The sequence below is a fragment of the Chionomys nivalis genome, chromosome 1 (genome assembly GCF_950005125.1).
Source record: "Chionomys nivalis chromosome 1, mChiNiv1.1, whole genome shotgun sequence".
Classification (NCBI taxonomy): Eukaryota; Metazoa; Chordata; class Mammalia; order Rodentia; family Cricetidae; genus Chionomys; species Chionomys nivalis.
The window spans coordinates 166349141-166375383 of NC_080086.1; the positions used below are offsets into that span (position 1 = coordinate 166349141).

Below are 26243 nucleotides of genomic sequence, written 5' to 3' on the forward strand. Positions count from 1 at the left end.
ATAATTGGGGGAATAGGAGCCCTGATTCCTGCCAGTGGCCCTTGGAACTGGTGACATGTAGCTGTTCCTCCAAGAACTGGCACAATAAAAGGGACTTGTGACCGGAAGAGTGGAACAAACTGAGGAAGGAAGGTGTTTCCCCCTTTCCTGTGAGCTGCTTATTAGTCAAATGTGAGTGGAGCTACAGATGGCAACATCTGCAGCCTTTAATTGCCTGCTAGGATAGCTAGCAATATTAGCCTCTGCCGTATGCTGCCTTGCAATGACTTTGGGCTAGTTAATGCCAAGTTGCTAGAGGATATTTTTTCCCCCATATCCAGTTTCTTACCCTTTAATCCCCCGTTGGTTTTCTAATTAGATTCAAACTTTTTAGAGCTTGTATTTAGGGCTGATCCCAGTTTGGTTTCTTTTGCTTTCATGAGTAATTTCTATTCCTTTGCTTACAGACACTCCCTGGATCCCAGCTCCCTTGGGCTCATTCACCCATATAGCTTCCGTCACCTCCTACCATTCCTCTGGCAGGCCACCTTCTTTGTCTCTTATTCTACATTCTCCTCTGTACTTATTAATTCCTCTGTGTTGGAGCCACCTCCAGGAGCGTAAGGACAAACAAAGATGAATTTCCCTGGCAGTTTCAATGCTCAAGCTTCCTCCTTTCTCACTCTTACTGATTTTTAAAAATGTATTCCTTAAAAAAAAAAAAAAACTAGTTCCTCTTGAGCGGTGTTGCTCTTAATTGACTCTCAGCCCAATGAATAGAGACATTGCCCTGTTCTGTGCGATGCCCTGGCACGGAACTGAATTCCTCTATTCAAGCCTTACTGTTAAATGTGCCGCACTCCGTGGTGTTGGCAAACAGAAACTTCCAGGGCTCATCTTTGAGTCCCATTGCAGCCTCATTAATGCTGCTTCCCTGCGGTAGAAGGTAGGTCAGCGCTGGTCCTTTTCCAAAGAGATTCAGTTACTAATGTACTCAGAAAATGGCCTTTTGCAGGCGTTTCAATGGACACTCCCCCAAAGACTGTGTGAAAAGGAAGAAATAGAAATGACAGCGCACCCACCCATATTAGTCTTCTTTCCCAAATCCCTGGAACATAGATTATCCGCTTCTGGTTAAAAATAAAGCAAGGGAACAAAACAAGTCCCCCCCCCCAGGGTTCCCCAAATCTGGTTAATGTTATTTTGTATGTGTTCTGACCCCACTATGCTCCTCTCCCTCCCCTTGATTGTAAGCATATGATCCTTTTGAACCTTTTGGGTTCTTTGGAGTGCTTTGTTGGGGATAATTATTTAACTATCTGTGACAGCTGATTGTTGAGTGTGCTGTGGGAGGGGCCTTCTTTCTACTAAGATTGACTCACCGCAGTGCGGTAGATTGCCTTCTAGCAGCAGAGAACAGCTGAAGGGCAGATTTGAAAATACTGAAAAGAAGAAAGTAGCAGGAAGATGGAAAGTTTGGAAGGGCAGAGCTAACCTCCTGGATTGTGTCTACAAGGATTGATAGGATCAAAGACCATGATGTGTCTGGCAGCCAATGGTTATCGTAGAGTCTACTACTCCCCTAGAAAAGGGAATCTGGCTTTTCTAAAGAAAGCATGCGTGCTCTGAGCCTTGGATTCTGTCTACTCATTTATGAAAACAGAAATGGAGAATTAAAGTGTGGTTACCTATTGAAGCTAACTATTTAAGGCTTTAATTGCATGAAAATGTGTGATTTGACATATTAATATCCAGGACAGCCATGGTGCTGGGTTGACATACTGGTGGTTGCTGTCACGTGAGAATCATTGTCATTCCGTTTCTGTTCTTCCTTGTAATTGGAATCCTAATACTCCATGAAAACTCCAGTGTGCTCTACCTAAGGCTGATTCACTCATTCCTCTTGCAGTGGCTAAGGCCCCTGAATCATTATGATGATTGAGTGCAGGGAGAAATAAAAAGGAAAAAAAGGACATGACTGGTCCTAGGTATGGTGGAGAAGAAAGTTTACTATAGACATGTGGGAGAGTATTATTGTCAGAGGCAGAGGCATCTGGGAGAGTCCAGAGTGGACACGACCAGACCGAGCTGTGCCACGTGAAGAAAGTGGGGTGAGGATAGGGGAGAGAGGGCGTCCAGGTGCAGCAGCCAAAAGTCCCAAAGGCACAACTGAGTGGATAACCCAAAATGTTGGACTACATAGGGAAGGGCAGCCTAATCCCCTGGACTGGAGAGTTCATGGTTTGCCAGTCAGGATGGCCTTGTGCAGATAGGAACTGAATGATGCAGGGGGAACCTGGAGGCTGAAGTCTTCTTTGATATGTTATCCTCAGCCATTTGCCCAGGTTTGAAACCTAACAATAATCAGTTGCAACATATTTAGAATGTGCAACTATTTCAGTCAGTTCCTAATAGGCCATTCATAGATGTGTTACTCTAGCCAGCATGCTCTGGTACTTTGGAAGCATTTGTTTTGTTTTGATAGAGGGTTCCACGTAGCCCAGGCTATCCCATGACTTGCTATCGCTAAGGAGGACCTTCTACTCCTGATTATCTTGCTTCTACCTCTTAAGTGCTATGATTGTATGTATGTGCCCCCACATCCAGCCTTGGAAGCATTGTTTGTTTGTTTTTAAATCAGTTTATGTTTTTCTTGCCTGTGTGGTCTACTGTAACTATTTAGGCTTGAACTGTTTTAGTTAGAGATAGATTCATTCGTCCAGGCCTGCAACAGAATCATAATGTCAACTAAACACTTCTTGAATGGCTTTCCATGATGCTCCTGCAAGTCCGCTGGGTAGGTTTAGGTGTTGTATATTTTAGGATGTCTTTTCTTGACATACTAAAGCATCCCCTGGCCAGTCAGCATCACTGCATCTAATACTAAGAAATAGTTCATCACTATGTCCTTTTTTTAACCTCAATAGGCAATTTGATTCTCTGTGTTTTCATACGAACCAAAAACTTGGTATATGAAAACTACTAAATCTTTAACTTCTTGAACCAATCATGGAAATGTCTGTTTAGGAGGACCAGGTGTCATCTTCTAATGATACTATAGTGGTATTTGACACTCTGTGCAGCCAGATAATGGAGGATAATTGCCTTGCTAAGGAACCAGGCTCTCTAGTAAGCCTGGAATATAAACCCTGGTTTTATTCTAAATTAGCTATGTGACCTTGAACCTAGTTAAGGCCTTGACTCCATCTTGGAAACTGGGAGGATAATAATTATACATATATCTGACAACATTAGTGAGTGTTAGATTAGGTAATAAAGGTGAAGCTTCTACATCTAAGCCTACCAAATAAAATGCCTGCAAATATTAAAAGAAATAAATAAAAAGTAATAAGTACAAGAGAGACCATCAATGTTCAACAGCCAAATCAGAATACACTCATCTGTAAGCATAACCCCTATGGGCTATTTATATAGACTTTCAACATTAATTAGTAAAACCTGTTATTTTGCAGCTTTCTCGGGACTAGAAATTTCCTTCAGGTGACAACCAATAGGCAGAGGGTGGCTTCTGTCATTGTAAGTAATGGCTAGCCACTTGAGCTTTGAAGGCAGGGCTGGCCACGATAATTATCATGGTCTAAAGAAGGAAGAGCCGTTCATAGGCTGAGTAATCCTTCACAAAGCATTTGTCTTCGTTCTTGGTTTCTCCATGGATCAGGCTGCGCTGGCTGCCTAGAAAGTCCCCTTCAGCTCTGTGTATGCGTTTGCCTCTGAGCTAGGGAAGCCATGCAGCACACATGCAGGAAAAGCAAACACGACACCTACACGTTTGCAGAAGTGTTTTGCAGACACCTGTGTGCTGGCCCCCAAAGTCACATGTGGATGTCTGCATACAAGGGCCACAGGGATGCCTGTACTGATGATGGCAAGCCACAATGCCACTGTAGCGCATCACCACGGAGGGACAGACCAGCTCTGCCAGTGTGTAAATACTCTAGGGCCCTTCCCCACCCGTTTTCCCCCCTGCAATTTAACAATATCCATTCCTTCTCAAGGCAAAGTAAAGCCTGTTCGGTTTTTAAAGGATAATGTGTATTCTAATAGACCACGCACTTCTCATTGGGTGACAGGCATTTCTGCTACCTCTCACCCTAGTGAGTGAAGAGAACCGTTTGGGCTGTTGGGCCAAAAATTAAGAGAACTGTTGTCTCAACACGTACAAAGAATCTAAACCACCAGTGTCCCCGTCAACTGTGCTGTTTCCCTGTGTGTCCCTCCAGTCACTGTACCTCCCCACCACCACTCTACCTTCCCCGCCTCAGACAGGATGGGCCTCCCACAATGTTACTCTTCCTCAACCTTCCAGTTAACCAGGCACCTCTCAGACACAGATGTTTTAATGTGTTTTGTATGTTTTTTAACTTTTAAGAAGAAGGCAGTAGTGTTGGTCAAGATTATGTTATGAAAATCAAGTTGCTGGGGGCTCTACATGGTGGCGATGGGGTGGGAGAAGGGATTCTGGGCTTGAATCTCTCACTTGATTTGGGTTAAGTGTTCTATCTTCATCCCTTGGTTCCCTTCTTGGCAACCTCTTCATCTTGGGAGGCAACTCTGTTTTACACAACTGTTTCTCTCATGTGGACACATTTGGCTGTGTGGGAATCCAGGGGTTAACTTTCTCCCTTAACTTTTCTTTCTAAAGAATCTTTGAATTCCTATGGACAGTGAAGGTCCCGTCTTTATTTCACTTTATGAAGACTGGGCCATAAAATCCAGCCCTTCCTGAGTGTCATTGATGACTTCCTGCTAGACTGAAATCTAGCTGACATTTCTCTCCTGAGCATCCTCAGAGCTTATCATTTGTCTCGCTGCCCTTGCTTTTCAGGCGAATTTTGCTTTGTCAACTTACTATGAGGTAGTGAGAGTTAGCAATTTTTAATTTGTACTTTTCTCAAATCAGATGGTTTAAGTCTTTTTGCTCTTCCAATGACTGTCATGTGCTATATGGGGATAAAAATGTATTTTTATAGCAATTGTAAGCACACATGACCTCATCTGTCCTTACACTACTGATTTTTGAAATTCGTACATTTTTGTTATATACATTTTGCCAACACCTGTTTCTAATAGTAACATTTCCTGTATTTACTCCTCTTTGGCTTCATTTTAGTTCCAGCAAGGGATGTTTTAGCATTTATTATTATTTTTTTAATTTCATTTTAGAGAGAGTGGCCAGTTGTGTTAGGGACTGATAAGGCGCTTAGTGTACAACCTGATAGCCATTTGACCCATAAACCTATAATCTTCCTGAACTCTAGAACACACTCTCACTTGAATCCTGGCCTTAAACCCCATTTCCTTTCCCCTGCATGTTGATGTATGGCCAAAGACAAAACCATCTATTCTTTTCGGACTCCATCAGCAGTTAGCTCTGAATGCACTGTGTGTGTACTTTCCTCCACTTGAATTCCTTTTAGAGGTCCTGAAGGGCGCTGTCAAAATAGATCAAACAAACTCACGGAGGCCAATCGCAGAAGGCATGCCAGCCTGAGAGAAGGGATCAAGCCCGAGTCCCAATTCTGCTTCTTATCAGCTCTGTGGGAGGCAAGAGGTCCTGTGGGTCAGGGCAGTGTCCCCTGCTAGGTGGAACCTTCCTCTCATTAGTGAGGCTGAAGAGGGCTTTGTTTTCATACCCTCACTTACAGGATTTCAGCTTTCCCATCCAAATGCCTGAGAAGAGAAAGTAAACACAGTGAGTCAGTTTGAATTAAATTCTCTCAACATTAAGGGAGGGTATAGGAACTTTGGAGAACCCTGATATTCCTTTTGCATATCATATCCAAATCAGCTTGCAATGTGCTTGGCATCGTAATTTGCATTACTTCATTCAGATGTTAAGAAAGAAAAGAGAGTTATTGTCTGCTGTAATTACTTGGGGTTCCTGAGTTTCTCATCAGGTATTATAATCAGATTAAGCCCTTTAAAAATACAAACAACAACAACAGCAAACCTTCCCTGTTTGTACAAGCTTAAAACTAATGGGACTCTGTGATACTGATGCCGGGAGTAGGTCTCCTCTAGTTGAGGGGTAGTTGGGCATTACATCAGATGGTGACAGAGTAGAAAAACATGCAGTGACCATTACACCCACGCATGATGCCTTTAACTTATCCCTAGAGGAAGCATTCAGCTCACATGCTAGTTGAGTTGTAGAGGTTGGCCAGCATTTTCAAAAACCCCGTTTGTTGACCCCTCCTGCAATTGCGTGACATTTTACACAGCTGACTGAAGCTAACACAGGATGAGTGATAAAGGGTCTGTGCTCCATTGGCCCCTTAACCTTTGGCGATTTTGTTGAATTAAGCACTTAAAGCAAAATATTTAACCTGTGACTTTGGAGTTAATCGGGATCCAAGGCTTACTACCCATGTTCTAACAAAGTAACATGCATCATGACTTCATATAGTGTTCTGGTTTGATTCCTAATATAGATATTTCTGTCTTGAAATCTTTGGATACACACACACACACAAAGCACAATTAAATTTTCAAAGGAATGTAGAAAATCTCTAGGACTTGGAAATTGACTTGCCGGTTAAAAACAGATGCCCATGGAGGTGGCTGCCTCCCTCCGTCCCTCTTTCTTTTCCCTTTTCCTTTGTGGTACTGAGGATCAAACCCAGGGCCTTGCACATGCTAAGCACGGACACTAAGGCTGCATTAAATTCCCAGCCTGGGTGGCCTTTGTTTTACTCCCTGTAACATCCTCTACTGTCCCTAGTGAAAAGCCAAGAGAAGTGATAACCAGGAGGACCATTGGCTATAGGATCAACCCCATATGTACTCAGTACCTTATTAGTTGTCCATACCATGAAGTATTCTGAGAAAGCTATAGCATCGTTGCAGTAAGGGGCTGTCAAAGTACGTTCCGTGTACCTTTGGCTTAACTGCAGTGCTGGAATTTAAACACACAAAACAACTAACACTCTCACCACAGCAACACACCAAATGAGACGCTGCTAGGAAACATCTGGTCGCTGCACTGTTTACAGCCAATTCCAGTGGTGTATTCAAGGAGTGAATGGGCTTCCAGAGAAGGCACATTCTGGTCCCCTGGCAGCAAGGTAGAGTGTTTTTTCTGCTGGAGGGAACACTAGATGCTTGCATTTCTATTTCTGCCCAAACAGAAAACCTCTTCTATCTTCACAGGGGCTTCAAAAGGATTGCTGCAGCAGATGGGAAGAACCCGTATACACTCGTGCATGCAATCACTAGGAGCTAATTGAATTTGAGGATTAGCTGTATCATTAGAGGGAAAACGAGGCCTGTCTTTGTCTCCTATAAATGCTTAAAAACTCTGAGTACATATGGAACAGGCCACGCTTTGGATATGAGGCCACTGAAATATTAGATGCTGCTAATGTTTAGTTCCTACAGTGTGGGTGATGATGAGCGACGTGAAGTGTGTGCTCTACATCTTTCAGTGTTTCTTCAGCTGGAGGACTCACTGGTAGCACAGCACAAGGGCTGTCCCAGTGATTGTCAACCTGTGGGTCATGGCCTTTTAGGAGCTGAATGACCCTTTCACGGGGGTACCTAAAACCATCAGAAAACATATTTACATTATGTCTCATAACAGCAAAATTACAGTTATGAAGTAGCAATAAAAAATAATTTTATGGTTGGGGGTCACCACAACATGAGGAACGGGATTTAAAGGGACACAGCATTAGGGAGGTTGAGAACCACTGAACTATACGATAATGAATGGAAATTTTGTTGGAAAAGGGAGAAATCAGAGAAGTCCTATCTCACACCGGTGATTAAGGAGGCACTAGGGCCAGAAGATACCTTAAACTGAATTTTTAATTCAGCCAACAAGTACTCTAGTTTAACCTGTCTTGAAATTACAAAATATAAAATTAAGAAACATTAATATACAGTTTTAGGGACTAATTCCTCTTGTGTCAACGAAAACACTGAATGAATGACAAACTCAAGACAAATGCTGAGACCACACTTGACTCAATTGGATCACAAGTATATTCACCCTGTTCCCTTAATCGGTGTGGCCTCCTGCTTGGTTAATGAGAAGTTTGTACGCTCAGCTCCTCCAAAGTCCGCTTTTCTAGAGAGATTTATCCATATAGCTTTTCCTATGTTTACTTGATCAGAAACACACTGTCCAATTTTTCTGTTTGTGAGCAGACAGTCATAAAACAAGCAACAAACTAGCTTGCGAAGATGGGATTTTGTATAATCGTCAAACACAGCAAGGTAATCTAACACATGCTTAATGCTATGGACAGTGACTGTGAATTATGCTATTTAGGCATAAATGGGAAGCAGCTCAAGAAAATGATTGCAATTATTATTATTTTACATAGACACACTGAACAAGTCCAAGGTGGGGATGAGGAAAAGGAGAAATCAGATATTTCTGAAGACCTCTGCATTTTAATCTGGGCCTAAGGGAATGTCTGGCAATCAGAACAGGCTAGGAGACAAGTGGGTTTTTATAATGAGAGCTAAAGTACAGAAGTTGCATTGAGAAAAGCAGATCTATTGAAACAGATTCCCGGCTTCTCTTATACTAACACACAAGTCTGTATCAGCTATCACTTCATCGCATGTCTTCTTAGAACATGGTGTGTAGAAGGAACTGCAGGCTGTGTTCCGCCACCCAGCTCCTGGACACCAGCTAGCTTTATACCCGAAATAACAATACACAAACTGTATTCTTTTAATCACTGCTTGGCCCATTATATCTAGCCTCTTCTCGGCTAACTCTCGCACCTGGACTAGCCCATTTCTAATAATGTGTGTAGCACCCCAAGGTGCACTTACTGGGAAGATTCTAGCCTACGTCCATCCTGGGTCGGAGCTTCACCACATCTGTCCCAGAGAGGAGAGCTATTGAGTCTGAGCTTACTTCCTCTTCCTCCCAGCATTCTGTTCTGTTTACTTCACCCACCTATGTTCTAACCTATGAGGGCCAAGCAGTTTCTTTATTTTTTAACCAATGACCTTCCTCCATCTTCCTGTGGTGGTTTAAGACACAGCTGTTTCTTTCCTTCAAATACATGTGCCATGCTGTGGATGGAGGTTTTCAGAGCGAGTTTGCCTGTGCTCCACTGGACACTGAGCTGTTCCCTGTCAATGTGACCACACACAGGGCTGTAACGTGGAGTTGACTTTATTGGAACCTATGGTTGATTTCATTTGTCTTTACATAGGCTGTTGTAGCTTCCTTGGGAAATGGTGACTGGTTCCAAAAGCCATAGTGGTGGGGAACCCATGGAAGGAAGCTCCACATACCTTAGGGCTCATGAACCATTCTCACTGAAATTCTTGTTTGTTTGTATTCAAGAGACAGGTGACACAACCTGCAGATTTCACTAGAAAGAGTGTCAAAACCACACGGCAAGATGTATGTATAGGAAGAAAGATGTTGTGGTGCTACTTTTGGAAAGTGAATCTGTCATTTATTGTCTTTCTTTTTTCTTCTCCAGAACGTATACATTTCTTGGCCTTCTAAATTTTATTTCTGCCGAAACACACATGATAAAACACAGGACATTAGATGCATACTATGTTCCCACAAGTGACATGGGCAACTCTGTTGGCCAGAGTCATTTCTCAGTACTAACCACAAGTCTAAATCAGCACTCCAACTCTAAGCATATCACAATCCCAGTCTGTCAAGTGAAAGTTTGACATGTCCATCTTCCGTGCACTCACCTGGCAGTGTGGCTGTGCCCAGTGAACTTGAGTCTTCCCTCCTTGGTTATGGGTAAACCAGAACTTCAGAAAAATGGTTCATGACTCCCAACTGAAGATTATCATCCTTGCCTGGGATCCACACCACAGTGGCTTTTGGAACCAGTCACCATTTCCCAAGGAAGCTGCAGCAGCCTATGTAAAGACAAATGAAATCAACCAAAGGTTCCAATAAAGTCAACTCCACGTCACAGCCCTGTGTGTGGTCACACTGACAGGGGACAGCTCGATGTCCAGCGGAGCACAGGCAAACTTGCTCTGAAAACCTCTGTCCATAGCACGCACATGTATTTGAAGGAAAGAAATAGTTGTGTCTTAAACCACCATGTTCTAAGAGGGCCTGCGGTGAAGTGATAGCTGATACAGACTTGTGTGTTAGTATAAGAGAAGCCGGGAATCTGTTTCAATAGATCTGCTTTTCTCAATGCAACTTCTGTACTTTAGCTCTCATTATAAAAACCCACTTGTCTCCTAGCCTGTTCTGATTGCCAGACATTCCCTTAGGCCCAGATTAAAATGCAGAGGTCTTCAGAAATATCTGATTTCTCCTTTTCCTCATCCCCACCTTGGACTTGTTCAGTGTGTCTATGGAAAATAATTATTAATTGCAATCATTTTCTTGAGCTGCTTCCTATTTATGCCTAATTAGCATAATTCACAGTGGCGGTCCATAGCATTAAGCATGTGTTAGATTTCCTTTGCTGTGTTTGATTATTAAACTAAATTCCATTTTCGCAAGCTAAGCTTTCACAGTTTGTTGCTCATGTTTTATGACTGTCTGCTCACAAACAGAAAAATTGGACAGCGTGTTTCTGATCAAGTAAACACAGGAAAAGCTTTGTGGAGAAATCTCTAGAGACACCAGGGAATGTCTGAAAATTTCAGTTCTCACCAAATTGAACAAACTCTGTACCTAATATTTGCCTTGGGTCTGTCCATCATCCAGTCTTTCCATTTATACAAAAAAGAAAAAAAGAAAAAGAAAAAGGTTGAACTTAGAACTACCTATTGACTTTACTGTTTAATAGGTCTTCTTTTTAATTTAGGGACATCATGATCTAAGTATAACCAAAACCAACCAGATTATTATGGTGAAAAGCAGTTGACCTCAGGAGAGAGAGGGGCAGAAAATAATAGAAATGAAACTTATCTGTATCTTTGATCTTTTGCTATCTGTGAGACATGGGAAATGACAGTTCACATCCTAAGCCCTTTGATTTACATTCTGTGAAGTAAGAGTTATATTGTGGACAAAGACAGTCAGATGTAGAGAGTTTCTAAGAACTAGGTGGTTGTGGTTCTTGCTCCAGACAGGGAAATATTCATTTAAAACTATGCACAGCTTTCCAAATCCGTGGTTATGAATCTCAGTAAATCAACTAACTTATCTTTGAGATTTCCACACATTGTCCTTTGTTCATACTTTTTCCTACAATACCTTTTTTTTTCTACAATACTTTTAAGCATTTGAATGTTTGTTGTCATGAGGATATGATAATGAACCAGGTATTTATATGTTACTTTTAAGACTGAACAATAATTAGGGATTACATAATAGTATTTTAAAAATATTCTCATGTGGAGGGTTTTGATTTTGTTTCATTGTAGGTGGAGGCTGCTCATTTGTTTTCTGTCTGCCCAGAACCAAAATAATCATACAGAAGTGCTTAGCCAATAGCTTAAGTGTATTTTTAGCTAGCTCTTACATCTTAAATTAATTCATTCCTATTATTTTGTATTTTGTGGTTTACGGGTAAGGTTCTGGCTTTCTCTTTCCATAGCTACCTGGTGTATCTCTGACTCTGCCTACTTTCTCCCAGCATTCAGTTTAGTTTTCCTGCCTAGCTCTATTCTGCCATGCCAAAGACCCAAACCGTGTCTTTATTCATTAACCAATAAAAGCAATACATATACAGAAGGACTTCCAATACTATTTCCCCTTTTTTATCCAAATAAAAAGGAAGGTTTTAACTTTAATGTAGTAAAACTACACATAATAAGAAAGTTATCAAACAAAATTATAGTTAACAATATTTATATATACTTTATCTTTTATTATAACTAAGGAAAACTATAACTATGTATTTTTTAACTCCATCAAAGACCCCAGACGGATATAATATTACCTAAGTTAGCAGAAGTGCATTGTAAGCAACTTTTAAAACTGTAAAATTGACAGAGACATCCCACTGCCTGGACAGTCACTCAAAGTTCTTTTGTATCATTGCAGCATCTATCTTTAGCCTACAGACCCATAGTATCTGGCAGACTTTTTCATGAAACAGGAAATTTGAAGATCTCTTCTGCCTTGTACTGGCAAAGTTTATTAGTTGCTTTCTTTGTGTCATGTAAAATGTTTGGCAGTTCTCTTATGAAGCAGGAACACTGAAAGGGCTGTCTCACCTTTGTTAGACAACTTTAGCAGTCATTTTTTGTGGATCCTGTATGTTCATTTTATACAGCATACCACCAAGCAGTAAAGGCAAGAGCAGTTTCTTGCCCAAATGACTAACCAACTCCATAAGGAACCTCTTTGATGCCCATCATCCTCTTGAAGAAGATTAGTGCTTCCAGGAGTAGATGAGTCTCATTGCCATGAAATATCTTAAGTTTTTAAAACATTTTAAATGTAATATTTTGCTAGTCTTTGAAAGGTTTGAAGAATAACTGTCCCTCTGAAACATAACTCTGTACATCTAGAAATCCTAACTAGCATAACTAGTTGGTTGCTCCAACATTGCAAATGAGAATTTGGGTGATTGTCCAGATAACTAGTTGTCTGTCATTTGTTGCACATTTTGGAGGTTGCTTTATTGCACTTCCTGTCTACTCAAGTAAAATTATCATCAATAGGGTTAAATAGTTGTAGTTACTTCCTCTCATGACTTAACCAAGCCATTTCTAATACAAGACTTAGACTCCTTAAGATAAAATAATTATTAAAACATTTATCATATGTTTCTTGCTTGATATTGTTCATGTTGGTTATAATTCTAATTTTTATACTTGATATCTGTTCTTATTGTATATAGTTTTATGTTGGGTTTGGAACTCTCTTATTTAGACAAAAGGGAGAGGTACTTGGGAACCTCCTTCAGACAATGGCCTTTGAGATGTTGGTCCAGGTTGGGTGTGGCCTTGGGTACCAAAAATGTGTGTCCTCACGCACTCTCTCTCTTGACTGCTGGATTCAGTTCCTATTCTCTGCTCATGCAGAGGACTGTGATTTGTGAGTCTACCCCTCTAAATAAAGAACCCTTTATTATATTCAGTTCTGAGCTGGTATGGGATTACTCTATTTGTGTTTGCTTACATTTCATATGTCATATGCAGTTCTTATATTTGATTTGTTAAGAATTACATCAGGGCTAGAGAGATGGCTCAGAGGTTGAGAGTACTTGCTGCTGTTCCAAAACAACCAATTTTGGTTCCCAGTACCCATACTGAATGACTCATATCCACCTGTAACCCTCTTCTGTTGACACTACACTCATGTGGAAATGCCAATACACATATACACATAATTAAAAGTAAAAAGAAAAAAGAATTGCAAGCATATTATATGTGTGCCTTTTCCACATTATTTACACCTTTTATTCCTAACTATTTTTGTTGGAACATCAAGAAAAACAGCTTAAACTTTTCCTTCAGAAGTACCCATACACCAAATTCTTGGGTTATTATTTTCCTTTATCTAAAATGCTTTTCTCTGTGGCCGGGTTAAAAACATGAATATGCCTCTGCATTCTGTAGATTCTCTCTTCTCGCATTTAGTTCTGTTCAAGTTTCATTCTGTGGCTATGGTTAAACACTTTGGCCAAAAGCAACATAGGGGACGAAAGAGGAGCTTTCTTTGGTTTGAAATTCCATCATTGCGGGACACCCATGTTTAGTGTTTTAGACATCTGGGATCACCATGTCCACAGTCAAGAACAGAGAGACAGGAGGATTCATCCATGCTGCCTTCTTGCTGCTTGTCTCCATGTGCTCAGCTAGCTTCCCTAACTTTTATGTATTGTAAGGCCCTGCTAGTGAAATGGTGCCACCACAGTAAGCAGGGTCAGTTAACAGTCAAGCCAGTACCCCCCAGATATACCCACAGGGCAAATTTACCAAGATAATTTCTCAGCTGAGACTTACATGACAGACTAACCATGGCAATTTGCAAAATACAGCATCAAAATATTCTGTTTGTAATTTTCGTTTTTCCAGGAGAGAGCTGAACCTTGGTAAGCTGATTTGGCCAGAACTATAGCTAGCTAGAGATAAGAGTAAAACCTGAGCTACCTGAGTCATAACATACTTAAAGCATATGCTTTCCTGTATAAAGTCAAATTGTGTTTGTACTTTTGGATTCAACATAAATTCCAGGAGAGAATGAATTTTGCTTTGTATACTGCTGTATCCTCATCCTCTTAAACAAGGCCTGGCATGAGGGGAACATTAGGATACTGAACTGGTTACTGCTTTTATAACAAAATATTACAGGTGACATCAATAAGGAACTGTTAAGATTAGAGTATTCTTTCTTGTGATCTACAGTTTAGGAAGCCTAGGATCTAGGTGTAGGAGATTTCATGTCTAGTAAAGGTTCCCTCTCTGTTCTAAGGGGATGACTGCTTTCTGCATCATGACGCATTAGAACAACACAGAGATGTGCTCTCTTCTCTGACCGTGACAGAGAAGATGAAGAGACTCAGCAGCTCCTTGACCTTCCTTTTTATAAGGCATCAATGTCTTTCACAAAGACAGAGATTCATAACCTAATCCTTTGCTGGAGAACTCAGCACCTCATAACACCTATACAATTGTGATAAGGTTACCAAATGAATTTTGGAGGGATAAAACTTGCAAATTGTAGACATCATCTTCTCTTTGGGGGTTCTCTGTAGTAGAAGTCATATTTTTCTTCTATGCAGATGTCTGAGTGTATCTAAGCTCTTAGGAACTCAGGTCCACAGAGAATGGTGTGTAAGACAAATTCCCTCCAGGCACCCTTTTGCTCTCTCTAGGATGAGTATGGGAAGCCATTTATTTGAAGGCCTAGTATAGTGAGGACAGTAAGCCTTTTCATATAGATGGATTCAACTTATCATCTCTAAATATATATACTTTCCAGTCCTTCCCTATCTCACTATTTAAGTTTGTACAATTTATTTTTTCCAAGAAACTTAGTCATCTGCTCAGTAACCTTTGTGATATATTAAAAATTGAAGTTCCCTTTCTTCTGGAAATTTGAAGCATTCATTTTTATTATGAAGAATCTATGTGAAAACCAAAGAGAAACTCAGAGTTCATGAAAAAGAAAGAATAATGCTGTAATCATAACAGCTCATTATTTTGATGTTAAGCCGATCTTTCACAAGGTTATTTCCTGACGTGGAATATTAATGGACTCGGGTTCTCTTTATGCAGAAGAGATCTTAAACAACAGTGTTCATAAGGAAGGACATTAATCAAGGGAGAGAAGCTTGTTTCTAATAATGTTTGCATAACATCTACTCTTGGGTGTGTTGCTTGGCTTAAAAATAAGTACCCATGCTTTCTGTCTCCAACACAATGGAAAATATTTGTGGTTAGGATTCTGTTGTACAATCTTCTATGCATTGACGAGGATATCAAACAGACAGGCTTTTGGAGACTCATGGAAACAAAGAATGATAGATGGTAGAGTTGAAAGAGTCCTTATTTAGAGGATTGGAGGTAAAGGACCTAAGAGCAAGTCATGATTTTGATTTCAGAAAGGGAGAGCAGGCTGGCCTGCTGGAGGACATCTGGATGCTCCTGTGGTTTGATTTTAACTCTTCAGTTGCTTCTTACCACCTGCAAGATGGAAAGAAGTACCAATCCAAGTATCTAATCCTGGAATACAGGAGCTCACTCCGGCGGCCCGTGAAACTACAATACACGTGAAATGGGGCTGCCTCTTTGCAGCTTCCCTCACGCACTGTGCTTTCAATTTACATGTTTTTGTTCAGATGCTTCCCTCATCTTTATAAGGACTTTCCAAATCTTCTTTGCCAATTAGTTTTACTTATCAGGCGTAGTCGGTTTAAATTTCCCATCCACAAAATCTTCTTTGGCTATACTGCTAGCCACAGGTCTTAGCTGCCCTCTCCTTTAGATTGATTGGTTCACATCTCTACACAGACTTTGCCCTGGAGATTCCTCTGTTGTCTTGATTTATTGCGTACACGTGTCATGTTTGATTTTACACAGCTTTCTCTCTCCCTTTTGTGATCACTTATATTCTGAGAAAAGGTCCATATGGTCTTGGAAACAAAAGCTGGGCTGCTGTTTGATCTTGATTGTGGGTTCCAAGCCCGTATAAAGGTTCACTTCACAGTCCGAGTGGTCAACTGCAGCCAAGGAGCATTCTTCAAGGGAGATTTCAGTATGGAAATCCAGACTTACTTGTATCTCCAAGCTGAAATTGCCGATACATTTTCTCAACCTCCCCTTCCTTGTGATCTGTTATAGGGTTTCTGTCCTGAAGGAAAACACCTACCTCTGTCCTTCTCATCTGAAATATGCTGGGTTAGCAGAGTTTCACATGCTCAACTTCAAAGGCCAAGTTTACCCTTGGTAGAGAATTTCTCTCTCTCTCTCTCTCTCTCTCTCTCTCTCTCTCTCTCTCTCTCTCTCTCTCTCTCTCTCTCTGTGGTGATGGTAGTGGTGGTGTGTATACATGTGTATGCATTCAGAGATAAACCAGGTCTGGTTCTTCAGGAACCATCCACCTAGTTTTTGAGGCAGGATATTTTATTGGAACCTGGAGCTTACATAGTAGGCTGGGCTTGCTGGTCAACAAGATCCAGGAATTTGGTTGTCTTCCCTTCTTGTGCTAGAATCACATGCTTATGCCACCATGTCCATCTTTTTTATGTGGATCTTGGGGAATCAAACTCAGGCCTTCATGCATGCTTGCCCAGCAAACACTTTAATGAGTGAGCTATGGAGCCAGTGCTCTACTTTTTGTTGATACATGCTACCAGACTTTAATTTAATCGTGTTGAGACATTAATTAAATAAGAACAAAAATGGTACAATGTAAATGTAAAATAAGCTTAGATTATTTTTCTTCTAAAGCACTATGACTTGAAAGGCCAAGTCCATTCTTTGAATAGTTTCCAAACTGATACATTTTCTTTTCTGGAGGCATCAGTTCTATAACAATGCAGGTAGCTGCCTTTAGGAAGCAGGATTGTCTTTAGATGTGCAGGTACTGCTTCCCTCTTATTAACACAATTTCCTTATTTATTTTCTATACCCTACATGCATAAGCCATTAGAAATTTTAATTTTTCTTTCTAAAGCTGCAAGTATCTTACCAATAAGTTAAGTTACAAAAGACCTTTAGGCTTATTTTCATCATGACCACCTCCGAATTTAAGGTCAAATGTTATTATTCTCCCCAGAACACAAGTGAAAAGTGATTTCATTCTGTATCTCTAATCCTCTTAATCTCTTATCCATGGAATAAGATGGATTCCCAACTAAAGTGGCTGGAGATATAGTGAATCTCTAGAGAACAAAGCAGAAGGACCGAAAAGAGGAACCACAGTGATTAACCCTTTCAGATAGCCCAGAAAGCCTAGACTTTCACTTTTGTGGTTGTTGAAACTGAGGCTCACGGGTTTGAATGTTTTGTCCAGTGTTCTGTACTTCTTAAGGTCAGAGCCAAGATTTTAATTTAAGGAAACTCCAAATTTTACATTATCTTTTCGGTGTCAGGATGGGGCAGGGTCAAGAATGTACTGTAGTAATGTATATGATTGGTGCTAGGGAAGGAAAAGACTTGAAGATGGGAACTTTATCTTTTTAACAAAGAATCCTTGGCTCCTGTCCCCAGTATAGATTATGTCTCCTAAATATGGAAGCATTTCATCTGTAACTTCCCATTGAGAGGATCTTCTACTAATGAGACATCTCTCTTTTGTCTTTCACAGCAATTTTGCAGGCAGTAATAACTGGTGACCTTATGAAGGTAAGCTATGCTCCTACCAAAACCTTGGTGATCGCCTCTCCAGATTTTCATGGTCCAGTCAATAAACTACTCCCCCTGCCTGCACTGGCTGAGCAGAAGGAGGAAAGTTGCTCTTCTGAGAAATGAACTTTCCTTTCCTTTCTTTTCCTTTCCTTCTCTTCTTTCCCTTCTGTTTTAAGAATTCCCATTGAATGAATTAAAGAATGCCTGTTCTATATCTTCAGCACATTACTAGCCGAAAGCAAACTGAGAGGGAGAGAGAGAGAGAAGGTTGCCTGCATATGGGTCAATTTCAGGCTCACTCATATGATTCTGACCACATGCTGCCTGTACTGTTTCCTACTGTAGTGTTCCAGGGGACTGTTGTTCAGAAGAGAAGCCTCATCCCTAAATAGGGTTCCTGGAAGTTCAGAGTTGTTTCCCTTCGGTGGGCCAGCCAGCACAGCATACAATCCTACAAGGACTCACTTACCTTAGATTCTGTGGGGAGCAAGCACAACCCTTGCCCAACACTCCCAATCCAGTTTGCAATCTGAAGCTCTTTCCACATGCTTTCATTATAGTCAAAGAACTCCCCAGATTCGGGATGTATTGTTACACATCCTAAATTTTTTTTTATAGAGAATTGCTTAAAATACGAGAAACCACTAGATCTAGCTGGTTATCATGGCACGATCTGCGTTATAATTATTCCCTAAACATCTGAGGAGTGATTCAGCAATACTTTATTTACTATTAGATGAGATACAGAAAATGGATAACTTTCTTTTTCAATCCTTTCTCTTTGCATATATATTTATCTCTCATCTCCTCAATTTTATTTCTGCTTCCCTCTTGTGTGTAGAATGCACAATACATATTAAGTATTAACAGGCTTTGTATGAAACGGATAGTGGGAGGAGATGGGTGAACAGACTCCAGGAGCGCCCAGGCAGTGAGGATATATAATTCCTAAATTCAATTGCTAGTGGGCTGACTTTTAGACATAGTATATGACCTTCCCAAAAGGCAGGTTCAGGACAGCCAATCCTTACTTGATCTGGGTGCATCTGAGCACAAAATGTTTATAGCGGAACACAGCAAAATTCTCCTTTGGATCTGCATGCTGTTTCTTCCTGTTCTCTTCTCTTGCCCTCAAGTTTGGGGTCACAGCTTGCCATAACTCTGGTACTTCTAGCACCTCAGAGCATCCAGTCTTCTTAGTCGAGTTTCTAGATACGTTTCCCTGACTCCTTTCTAAAACTCTGCTTCTTCTCCTGGTGTCCCTCTGCTGGGCCTCATAGTGTCTCTCTGAAACCAACGTTTCTGTTCTTCCTAAGAGATTTGGAGGTCTCTGAGGCTGCTGACTGAGTCACATTCTTATTGCTCATGTGTTTGTATTTCTTGAAACCTGCTCTGTTGGTAGATTCTTCTTTGTCTCCGTAAAATAATTCTCTATGAGAAGCTGCACCAAGGCTACTCCTGTCCTGATACTCCACAATTTGGAAAATGGTGACACATTTATACTCACGAACTAGGTCTACAAGTTCATTTGTCCTCCTACCCCTTACTCTCTGGTGGCTAAGGTCTTGGCTTTTACCACTGGCTGTTCTCATAGAGAAACAGTGGCATTCACAGCATCATTTTAGTCCTCTTTATTGCTTGATCATCTCTGGCCATGTTGAGTATGTACTGCTTGATTCACAAAAGGTATTGGGGTAAAAATGAACCGTCCCTCCGAGTGTGTGTGCGTGCACATGCATGTGCACATGTATGTGTGTATGAGTACTGTGTGCAGGAAAATGAAGCATTTGGTAATTGTGTTAATGACAAGTCAAAAAACAACTAAGGATACAGGAAAGGAACCTTGAAGGTCAGAGCCAGGTTCTTCCTGCTGTAACATATGCTGGATGAACCTCGGGAAATTTTAGTTTTCTTCTCAGAGTCTGGGGCTCAGAAGAGGGGAAGAAAGCTAATTCAACATATTTCCTGTTTCCTTGAGCTATTTGATACCCACAGACCCTTTCCAGAGCCATGTGAAGCATCCACCATCTATGTGAGTGATGAAGGGATGGTCCTTCATTATTTTGACTTTTCTCTGCATCCTCTGAGGCTAAAAACATGTGTGGTTTACTAACTGACTCTTCTGTGTGACCTTGGGGCTTTTATCCCTGCTCTGGACTCTGCTGACGTTCTCTCCCTGTGTCTCTTCCTTTCAGCTCATAGAAAGCTATAAGAACGGAGGCAGCTTGTTAATTCAGGGACCAGACCACTGTTCACTCCTTCACTACGCAGCTAAAACCGGCAATGGGGAGATTGTGAAGTACATCCTTGACCATGGTGAGTCGGGAACCTACCAGGGATCACTTTCCCATGGAGTTCTAGATAGCATTGTCTGTGTTGACACTCAACCAGATCTCCACGGTGGAATATACACCCGTTGTTTCTCTGACACCCACTGATACAGGTGGGCCATCTTAACCAAGCAATTAAAATAAACTTTTTTTTTTTTTTAAATATCCAGATTTAGAAAGCGAAGGCTTTGGGGAAGTAATTCATTTAAAAATCAAAAAGCTTTCTAAAATTAGTTCATTGCTGGGTGCTATGGTGAACGCCTTCAATCTCAGCTATCAGAGGGCAGAGTCAGGTGGATTACTATGAGTTTAAGAGTTTGAGGATAACCTGGTCTACATAGTGAGTTCTAGGCTAGTTAAGGTGACATAGCAAGACCCTGTTTCAAAAATAAATAATTAAATAAAATTAATTAATTTAAAAATGTATATCTTTGTTTTTATTGTATAAATGTTTGGCTTGCCACATATGTGCCTGGACCTTCTGGAGGTCAGAAGAGGGCATCAGATACACTGGAAGAAGAGTTATAGTCAGCTGTGAGCTGCTGTGTGGGTGCTGGGATTTGAACCTGAGTCCTCTGCAAGAGCAGCCAGTGCTCTTAGCCACTGAGCTTTCTCTCCAGTCCTTAACTTTAATTTAGTGAATTAAAATTTGTATTAACAAAACATAGCCTGACATAGCTGTCTTTATTTTGTAGAGCTCTTCATAAATTAACTGTTTGGACTCTGCTAGTCCATCTGTATTTGTGGTTGATTCTTCTGCAGATTCCGGTATTTGTTCTATCCCATTTTTCTAATTTCTTAGTTTTTGTTGATTGACTCTCATTTGTCTCTTCTCCCAACTCACCATTTCATTCTCTGGAAAAATTTGTGGTGCTGCCATGTCCCATGTGGCTGCCAGGTCTCACCTCCTGGAGTGTGTCCTGTCTGACAACACCTCCTGGACTGTGTACTAACAACTGAGCTTCCAGCTTGGGCTTAGATTATTCCCAAGATGGTGAGCTCATTGTTTAACATCTGATTCTAGAGCCCAGTGGAAATATAGTTACACACGTGGAACACAAACCACTCAGCTTCTTGCATTATATTATATATAATTGAGCTCTATCTTTTTCTTTGCATCCCTCCCTGCCACTCCTCTACCTTCAACCCTCTCCCAAGGTTCCCATGCTCCCAATTTACTCAGGAGAGCTTGTCTTTTTCTAGATCTATGTATGTCTCCCTTAGGGTCCTGTTTGTTGTCTAGGTTCTCTGGGATTGTGACTTTTAGGCTGGTTTTCTTTGCTTTATGTTTAAAAATCACTTGTGAGTGAGTACATATGATAATTGTCTTCCTGGGTCTGGGTTACTTCACTCAAAATGATGTTTTCTAGCTCTATTCATTTGCCCACAAATTTCAAGAAGTCATTATTTTTTTCTGCTGTGTAGTACTCCATTGTGTAAATGTACCACATTTTCCTTACCCATTATTTGGTCGAGGGGCATTTAGGTTGTTTCTAGGTTCTGGGTATGACAAACAAAGCTGCTATGAGCATAGTAGAGCACATGTCCTTGTGGCATGATTGAGCATCCTTTGGATATATACCCAAAAGTGGTATTACTGGGTCTTGAGGAAGGTTGTTTCTTAATTTTCTGAGAAATCACCACACTGATATCCAAAGGGCTGTACCAGCTTGCATTCTCATCAGCAATGCAGAAGTGTTCCCTTTTCCCCACAGCCTCTCCAGCATAAGTTGTCATCAGTGTTTTTGATCTTGGCCATTCTTACAGGTATGAGATGGAATCTCAGAGTTGTTTTGATTTGCATTTCTCTGATGGCTAAGGATGTTGAGCATTTCCTTAAGTGTCTTTCAGCCATTTTAGATTCCTCTGTTGAGAGTTCTCTACTGCTAGCATAACTGGATATCAGCATGTAAAAGAATGAAAATAGATCCATATCTATCACCATGCACAAAAATCAAGTCCAAATGGATCAAAGACCTCAACATAAAACCAGCCACATTGATCCTCATAGAAGAGAAAGTGGGCAGTACGCTTAACACATTGGCACAGGAGACCACTTCCTAAATATAAACCCCATAGCACAGACACCGAGAGAAACAATTCACAAATGGGACCTCCTGAAATTGAAAAGCTTCTGTAAAGCAAAGGACACAGTCAACAAGACAAAACGACAGCTTACAGAATGGGAAAAGATCTTCACCAACCGCACATCAGACAGAGGTCTGCTCTTCAAAATATACAAAGAACTCAAGAAATTGGTCATCAAAAGAAAAAATAATCCAAAAAAAAAAAAAACCTGGAGTACTGAGTTTCTTGCATTTATAATGTGACTAGAGATAGAGAAGAGTGCGGGGGGGGGCGGGGCAGGAAGAAAAAAATGCCTTTCTTGGAGGTGTTTAAGAATAAGTGGAAGAGACTGTCAGTGAGACCCAGGCCCGTAGAAAGCCTAAACAGCTTCCTAGGAGCACTGAATGTGAGCCCGCTTACTTCGCACAGACACCAAGTCGTCTCTCCTGCCCCTCGAGCTTACTTCCTCTGCACAGGCATTTCAGCTGTAGATTAGCAGATTAATGAATACTCTTATCCATTTGTTTCTCTTTTTATGCAACTGGGAACATTTGCATTTTTCCACTTGTTCCTTCCTTTATTCTTTTGACAAATCCACATGGAGTGTCTATCAGGAACTGCCTGCTATAGGCTGACACACTTAAAAATGCACTCAAAAGAAAATCTTTTCAGACAATAGCAGGCCAAAAAAAAAAAAAAAACCAAAAAGAACCTACACTTAGTGTACAAATAAATCCAATGCAATTGAATGTGGATGTTTTAGGTCTTACTATAAAGCCACACACAAATAGCACAACTACCATTTTTCAAGCTGTTTTAATATACAAGATGTCTGTACAGAACACACCACTGGATTTCATCTTTGCTGAGACCTCATAAGGTGGCTAGCAGGTTGCCAATCATCTGAGACTCTCCTTCCTTCGTCTTTCTCACTATGAAGAGTTTGCTTCAGTTCTTGGCCACAGTCATGGTTCAAGGGCTGGAAGGAAAGGCTGTGAGGTGGAGTGGTGGGCGCTGGAGAATGGCTTTTCCCAGGAGACTGGGGTAGTTCCACTCCCGCCTGTCCTAGAAAGATGCGCTGTGGTGCTGAGTCTGCTGTGGGCATCATTCCTTCTCTTCTCCTGACCATCCACCCGCTACACTTCAGGGAGAGACTTGCGAATGAAACAGTGATATGATTGCTGCTGCGCACGCACACATATGCCAGAGGTTTCTTCTCCTTTCTGCGGCAATTTCTTCAAAATTGATGAGAAGCAGAGGCAAATTTTGTAATATTGCATGTGGCCACCAGTTAAATCCACCCTCATCTATGGGACGTTTTCCTTTTAAGAAAAGAAAGTCCTCAGTATTTGCACAAAGTCCAGAAAGTGGTCATCTGATTTGAGACTGGCTAACCTGGAATTCTTTGGGTAGGCTGGCCTCAAACTTGTAGCAATCCTCCTTGTTCTGTCTTCCAAATACTGGGATGAGAGGTGTCCTCTGTCACTCCCAGATAACTTGGGCATTTCTAAATCATAAACTGCCTTTGAATCATCCGCCTCTCTGAAATGATGGGAAGCCCTCTAGTGAGGTGTTCTTCAAGTCACGCAGAGATAAAAGGGAAGCGTTACCTTGGGCATACTTGGTCCTTGGTACTTTTTGAGCTCTCTGCAGATTAACACAATCTCTTCATGCTTCATAGTACTGGAGAATAACAGAAATGTTTATGTATGCTGAAAATCTCTTGACATTCATGTATGTATATATGCACATAGCAGCTTGGCTCACATCTCTCTGATAGCTTTAGATAATAGAAATCCCACAGGTTTTTTCAAAGACCTTGTTATGGAGATGCCACCAGGGATGACTTAGACATAATTTAGAGCCAGCTGGAAGTCTGTATTCCGGCTAGCTGGGGCTGCACTCAGGTCTTTGGGATGTAAGTGTAGCTCCAAGCATTTGGACTAATGGAGCTTTAAAAAGCAAAAGCAGTATCTCAGCAGCTGCAGCAAGAGGTTTGCACAAGCAAGCAGTTTAACAGAAGCTAAGTTACCTGGGGCATCTTGGTCTCAGGTCCTAGAATAGAGTTGAGTAATTTTCCATTGGATTCTCCATCAAGTTGATCAAATTCAAGTTAAGTCTGAAATGGCCTCAGCAAGAATTCAAGATGGAGGAACCTCTGCACTGCTTGATCTTCTGTCTGTTCTCAGCCTTTTCTAACAATGACTATTAGGAACTCCTGGGCTCTTTGCAAGGTACCTAAGTCATATTCTGCATGGTTCCCTGAGATGGCTCTCAACTCATCGCATCCTTTCTGCTCTGAGCTCCAGTCTGCTTTGTGCCTTCACTGGATGCTGATCCCCATCAGGAGGACCACCTTCTGATCCAGAGTCCCAAGAGATGAGTTATCTCAAACCCCCGGAATACCATTTCCTTCCAAGGGCTCTTTTTAAGACGGCCGCGGAGCATCGGCTGTGAGCGGAATGTGTAGTGTGTTCTGAGAAAGCCATCGGAGACATCTTCCTTTGGACTTCACTCCGATGTGTGAAACACTGCTTTCTTTTAGTGGGGGAAAAAAAAAGCTGGAATCTGGGCATTTCAAGGCCTGAAAAGCGAATGGGAGGAAGAAGAGAAGAAACAATTCCAGAGACAGGGCCGAGCCCTGGTTGCAGGGACTCCAGCAGGGACTCTCCCCGCGGTTCCTGCTTTTCAGCTCCTTTCAACCATCATTTTTACTGGCTGCCTCCCCCTTCCTTTACTCCCCAGAGCATTTTGCTCTTTTGTCTTTATTCTCCCTGTGCCCACCCGGCTGCCCCCTACTGTTGCCTCAGATAGAAACCCTGCTCATGCATTTCCTTCTTACTTCAATGGGTTATTTTGTCTTCTCTCTTTTTCTGACCCCAGTCTTTCTTTTCTGCTTTTTTTTTTTTTAACCCTCACTTTTTTCTGCCTCTGGTCCCAGTGAGAAGGACTACCGTCCTGCTGAGACAGGATGACAGTGCTGTTAGCATTCCCAGTGCCAGCTCTCTCCACATCTGTGCAGCCTTTGTCCTGTGGCAGGGGAGGATTTGGAATGGTCTGCTGGCAGCGTCAGGGAGACTAATGGGAAATGAGGTCCTGAGGGAGGCTGTGGGGCCATGGAAGGAATAGCAGAGGAGATTTGGTTGCATTGGTGGGAGACAAATTAAACAATACATGTTATAAAAGGCCCATCATCTATAATGCATATGAAATGCAGATGATAAGGTCATGTGAACTGGAGTGGCCAATATAAGAACATCAGGACTTCAGAAAGTCCCACTACTTACCACAGCATTCACTTCCTCGAATTGAGAGATAGAGATTTGGGGGGCATTTTGCTACATTCTACATTGCCTGAACATAGTCTGAATTGTAGACACACACACACACACACAGACACACCTGTTATGGCATGAATATAAAGTGGTCTTCACAGGCTCCTTTGGTTTCTACGGTCTGCACCTGGTCGTGGTGTTTTGAGGAATTGTGGCTCTTAGGAGGGAGAGGAGGGTGAGACTTGACGGTGAAAGGTTAGCTTTGTTCCAGGAAGAGCTCTCTGCTTTCTGACTGCACCTGCCACATGCCTCCATCACCATGACCCACGTAGCTCCCACCGCCATGCCTTCCCTGCCATGGTGGTCTGTTCTCTCTGAAATGTGAGCTTCTTTCTACTTTGGTCCTCTCCTACTTTGCTTCTCTTATGTATTTTGCGACAGAGACATGAAAAGCACCGTTCCTTGATTTTCAGACATTTCCCTCTATCCTACAGCTTTTTGAATCATCCATGGTTAGGCTATGGGTCTTCCTCTGAAGGAAAAAGAAAAACACTTAGTATTGACACTGAGATCCAAAACTGTTGAAAGCCCTCAACATTTTCTTCTTTAAAAAGTGATATTTGTGTTCCAGACACTTCTGAAAAAAAATATAGTAACCCATTGTTGCTAAAATCTATTATTCTTAGGAAACAATAAAATGTATTGTTAAAGGTAAATTTTTATAAATCTACACAGTAAATTCTCCTCTCTCCATTGGATATGGAGTTAAAACTGAGTCGCCGTGAGGTGGAGTTATCTTCCCAAACGCATGGATGTGAATGATTTAGTTTCTGCCTTCTGTATTCAAGGGATATGAACACGG

At 41.4% G+C, this 26243-nt stretch overlaps 1 protein-coding gene across 5 annotated transcripts in view; it reads left to right on the forward strand.

Moving 5' to 3' along the window:
* The window catches only part of Dgki (diacylglycerol kinase iota), a 459452-nt gene that overhangs the window by 416357 nt on the left and 16852 nt on the right, over positions 1-26243 (forward strand). For all 5 annotated transcript variants that reach the window (XM_057763104.1, XM_057763127.1, XM_057763112.1 and 2 more), the window contains 2 exons: positions 17669-17706; positions 19905-20025. In XM_057763104.1, the coding sequence (XP_057619087.1) occupies positions 17669-17706; positions 19905-20025 (159 nt within the window). The remainder of the gene's footprint in view (positions 1-17668; positions 17707-19904; positions 20026-26243) is intronic.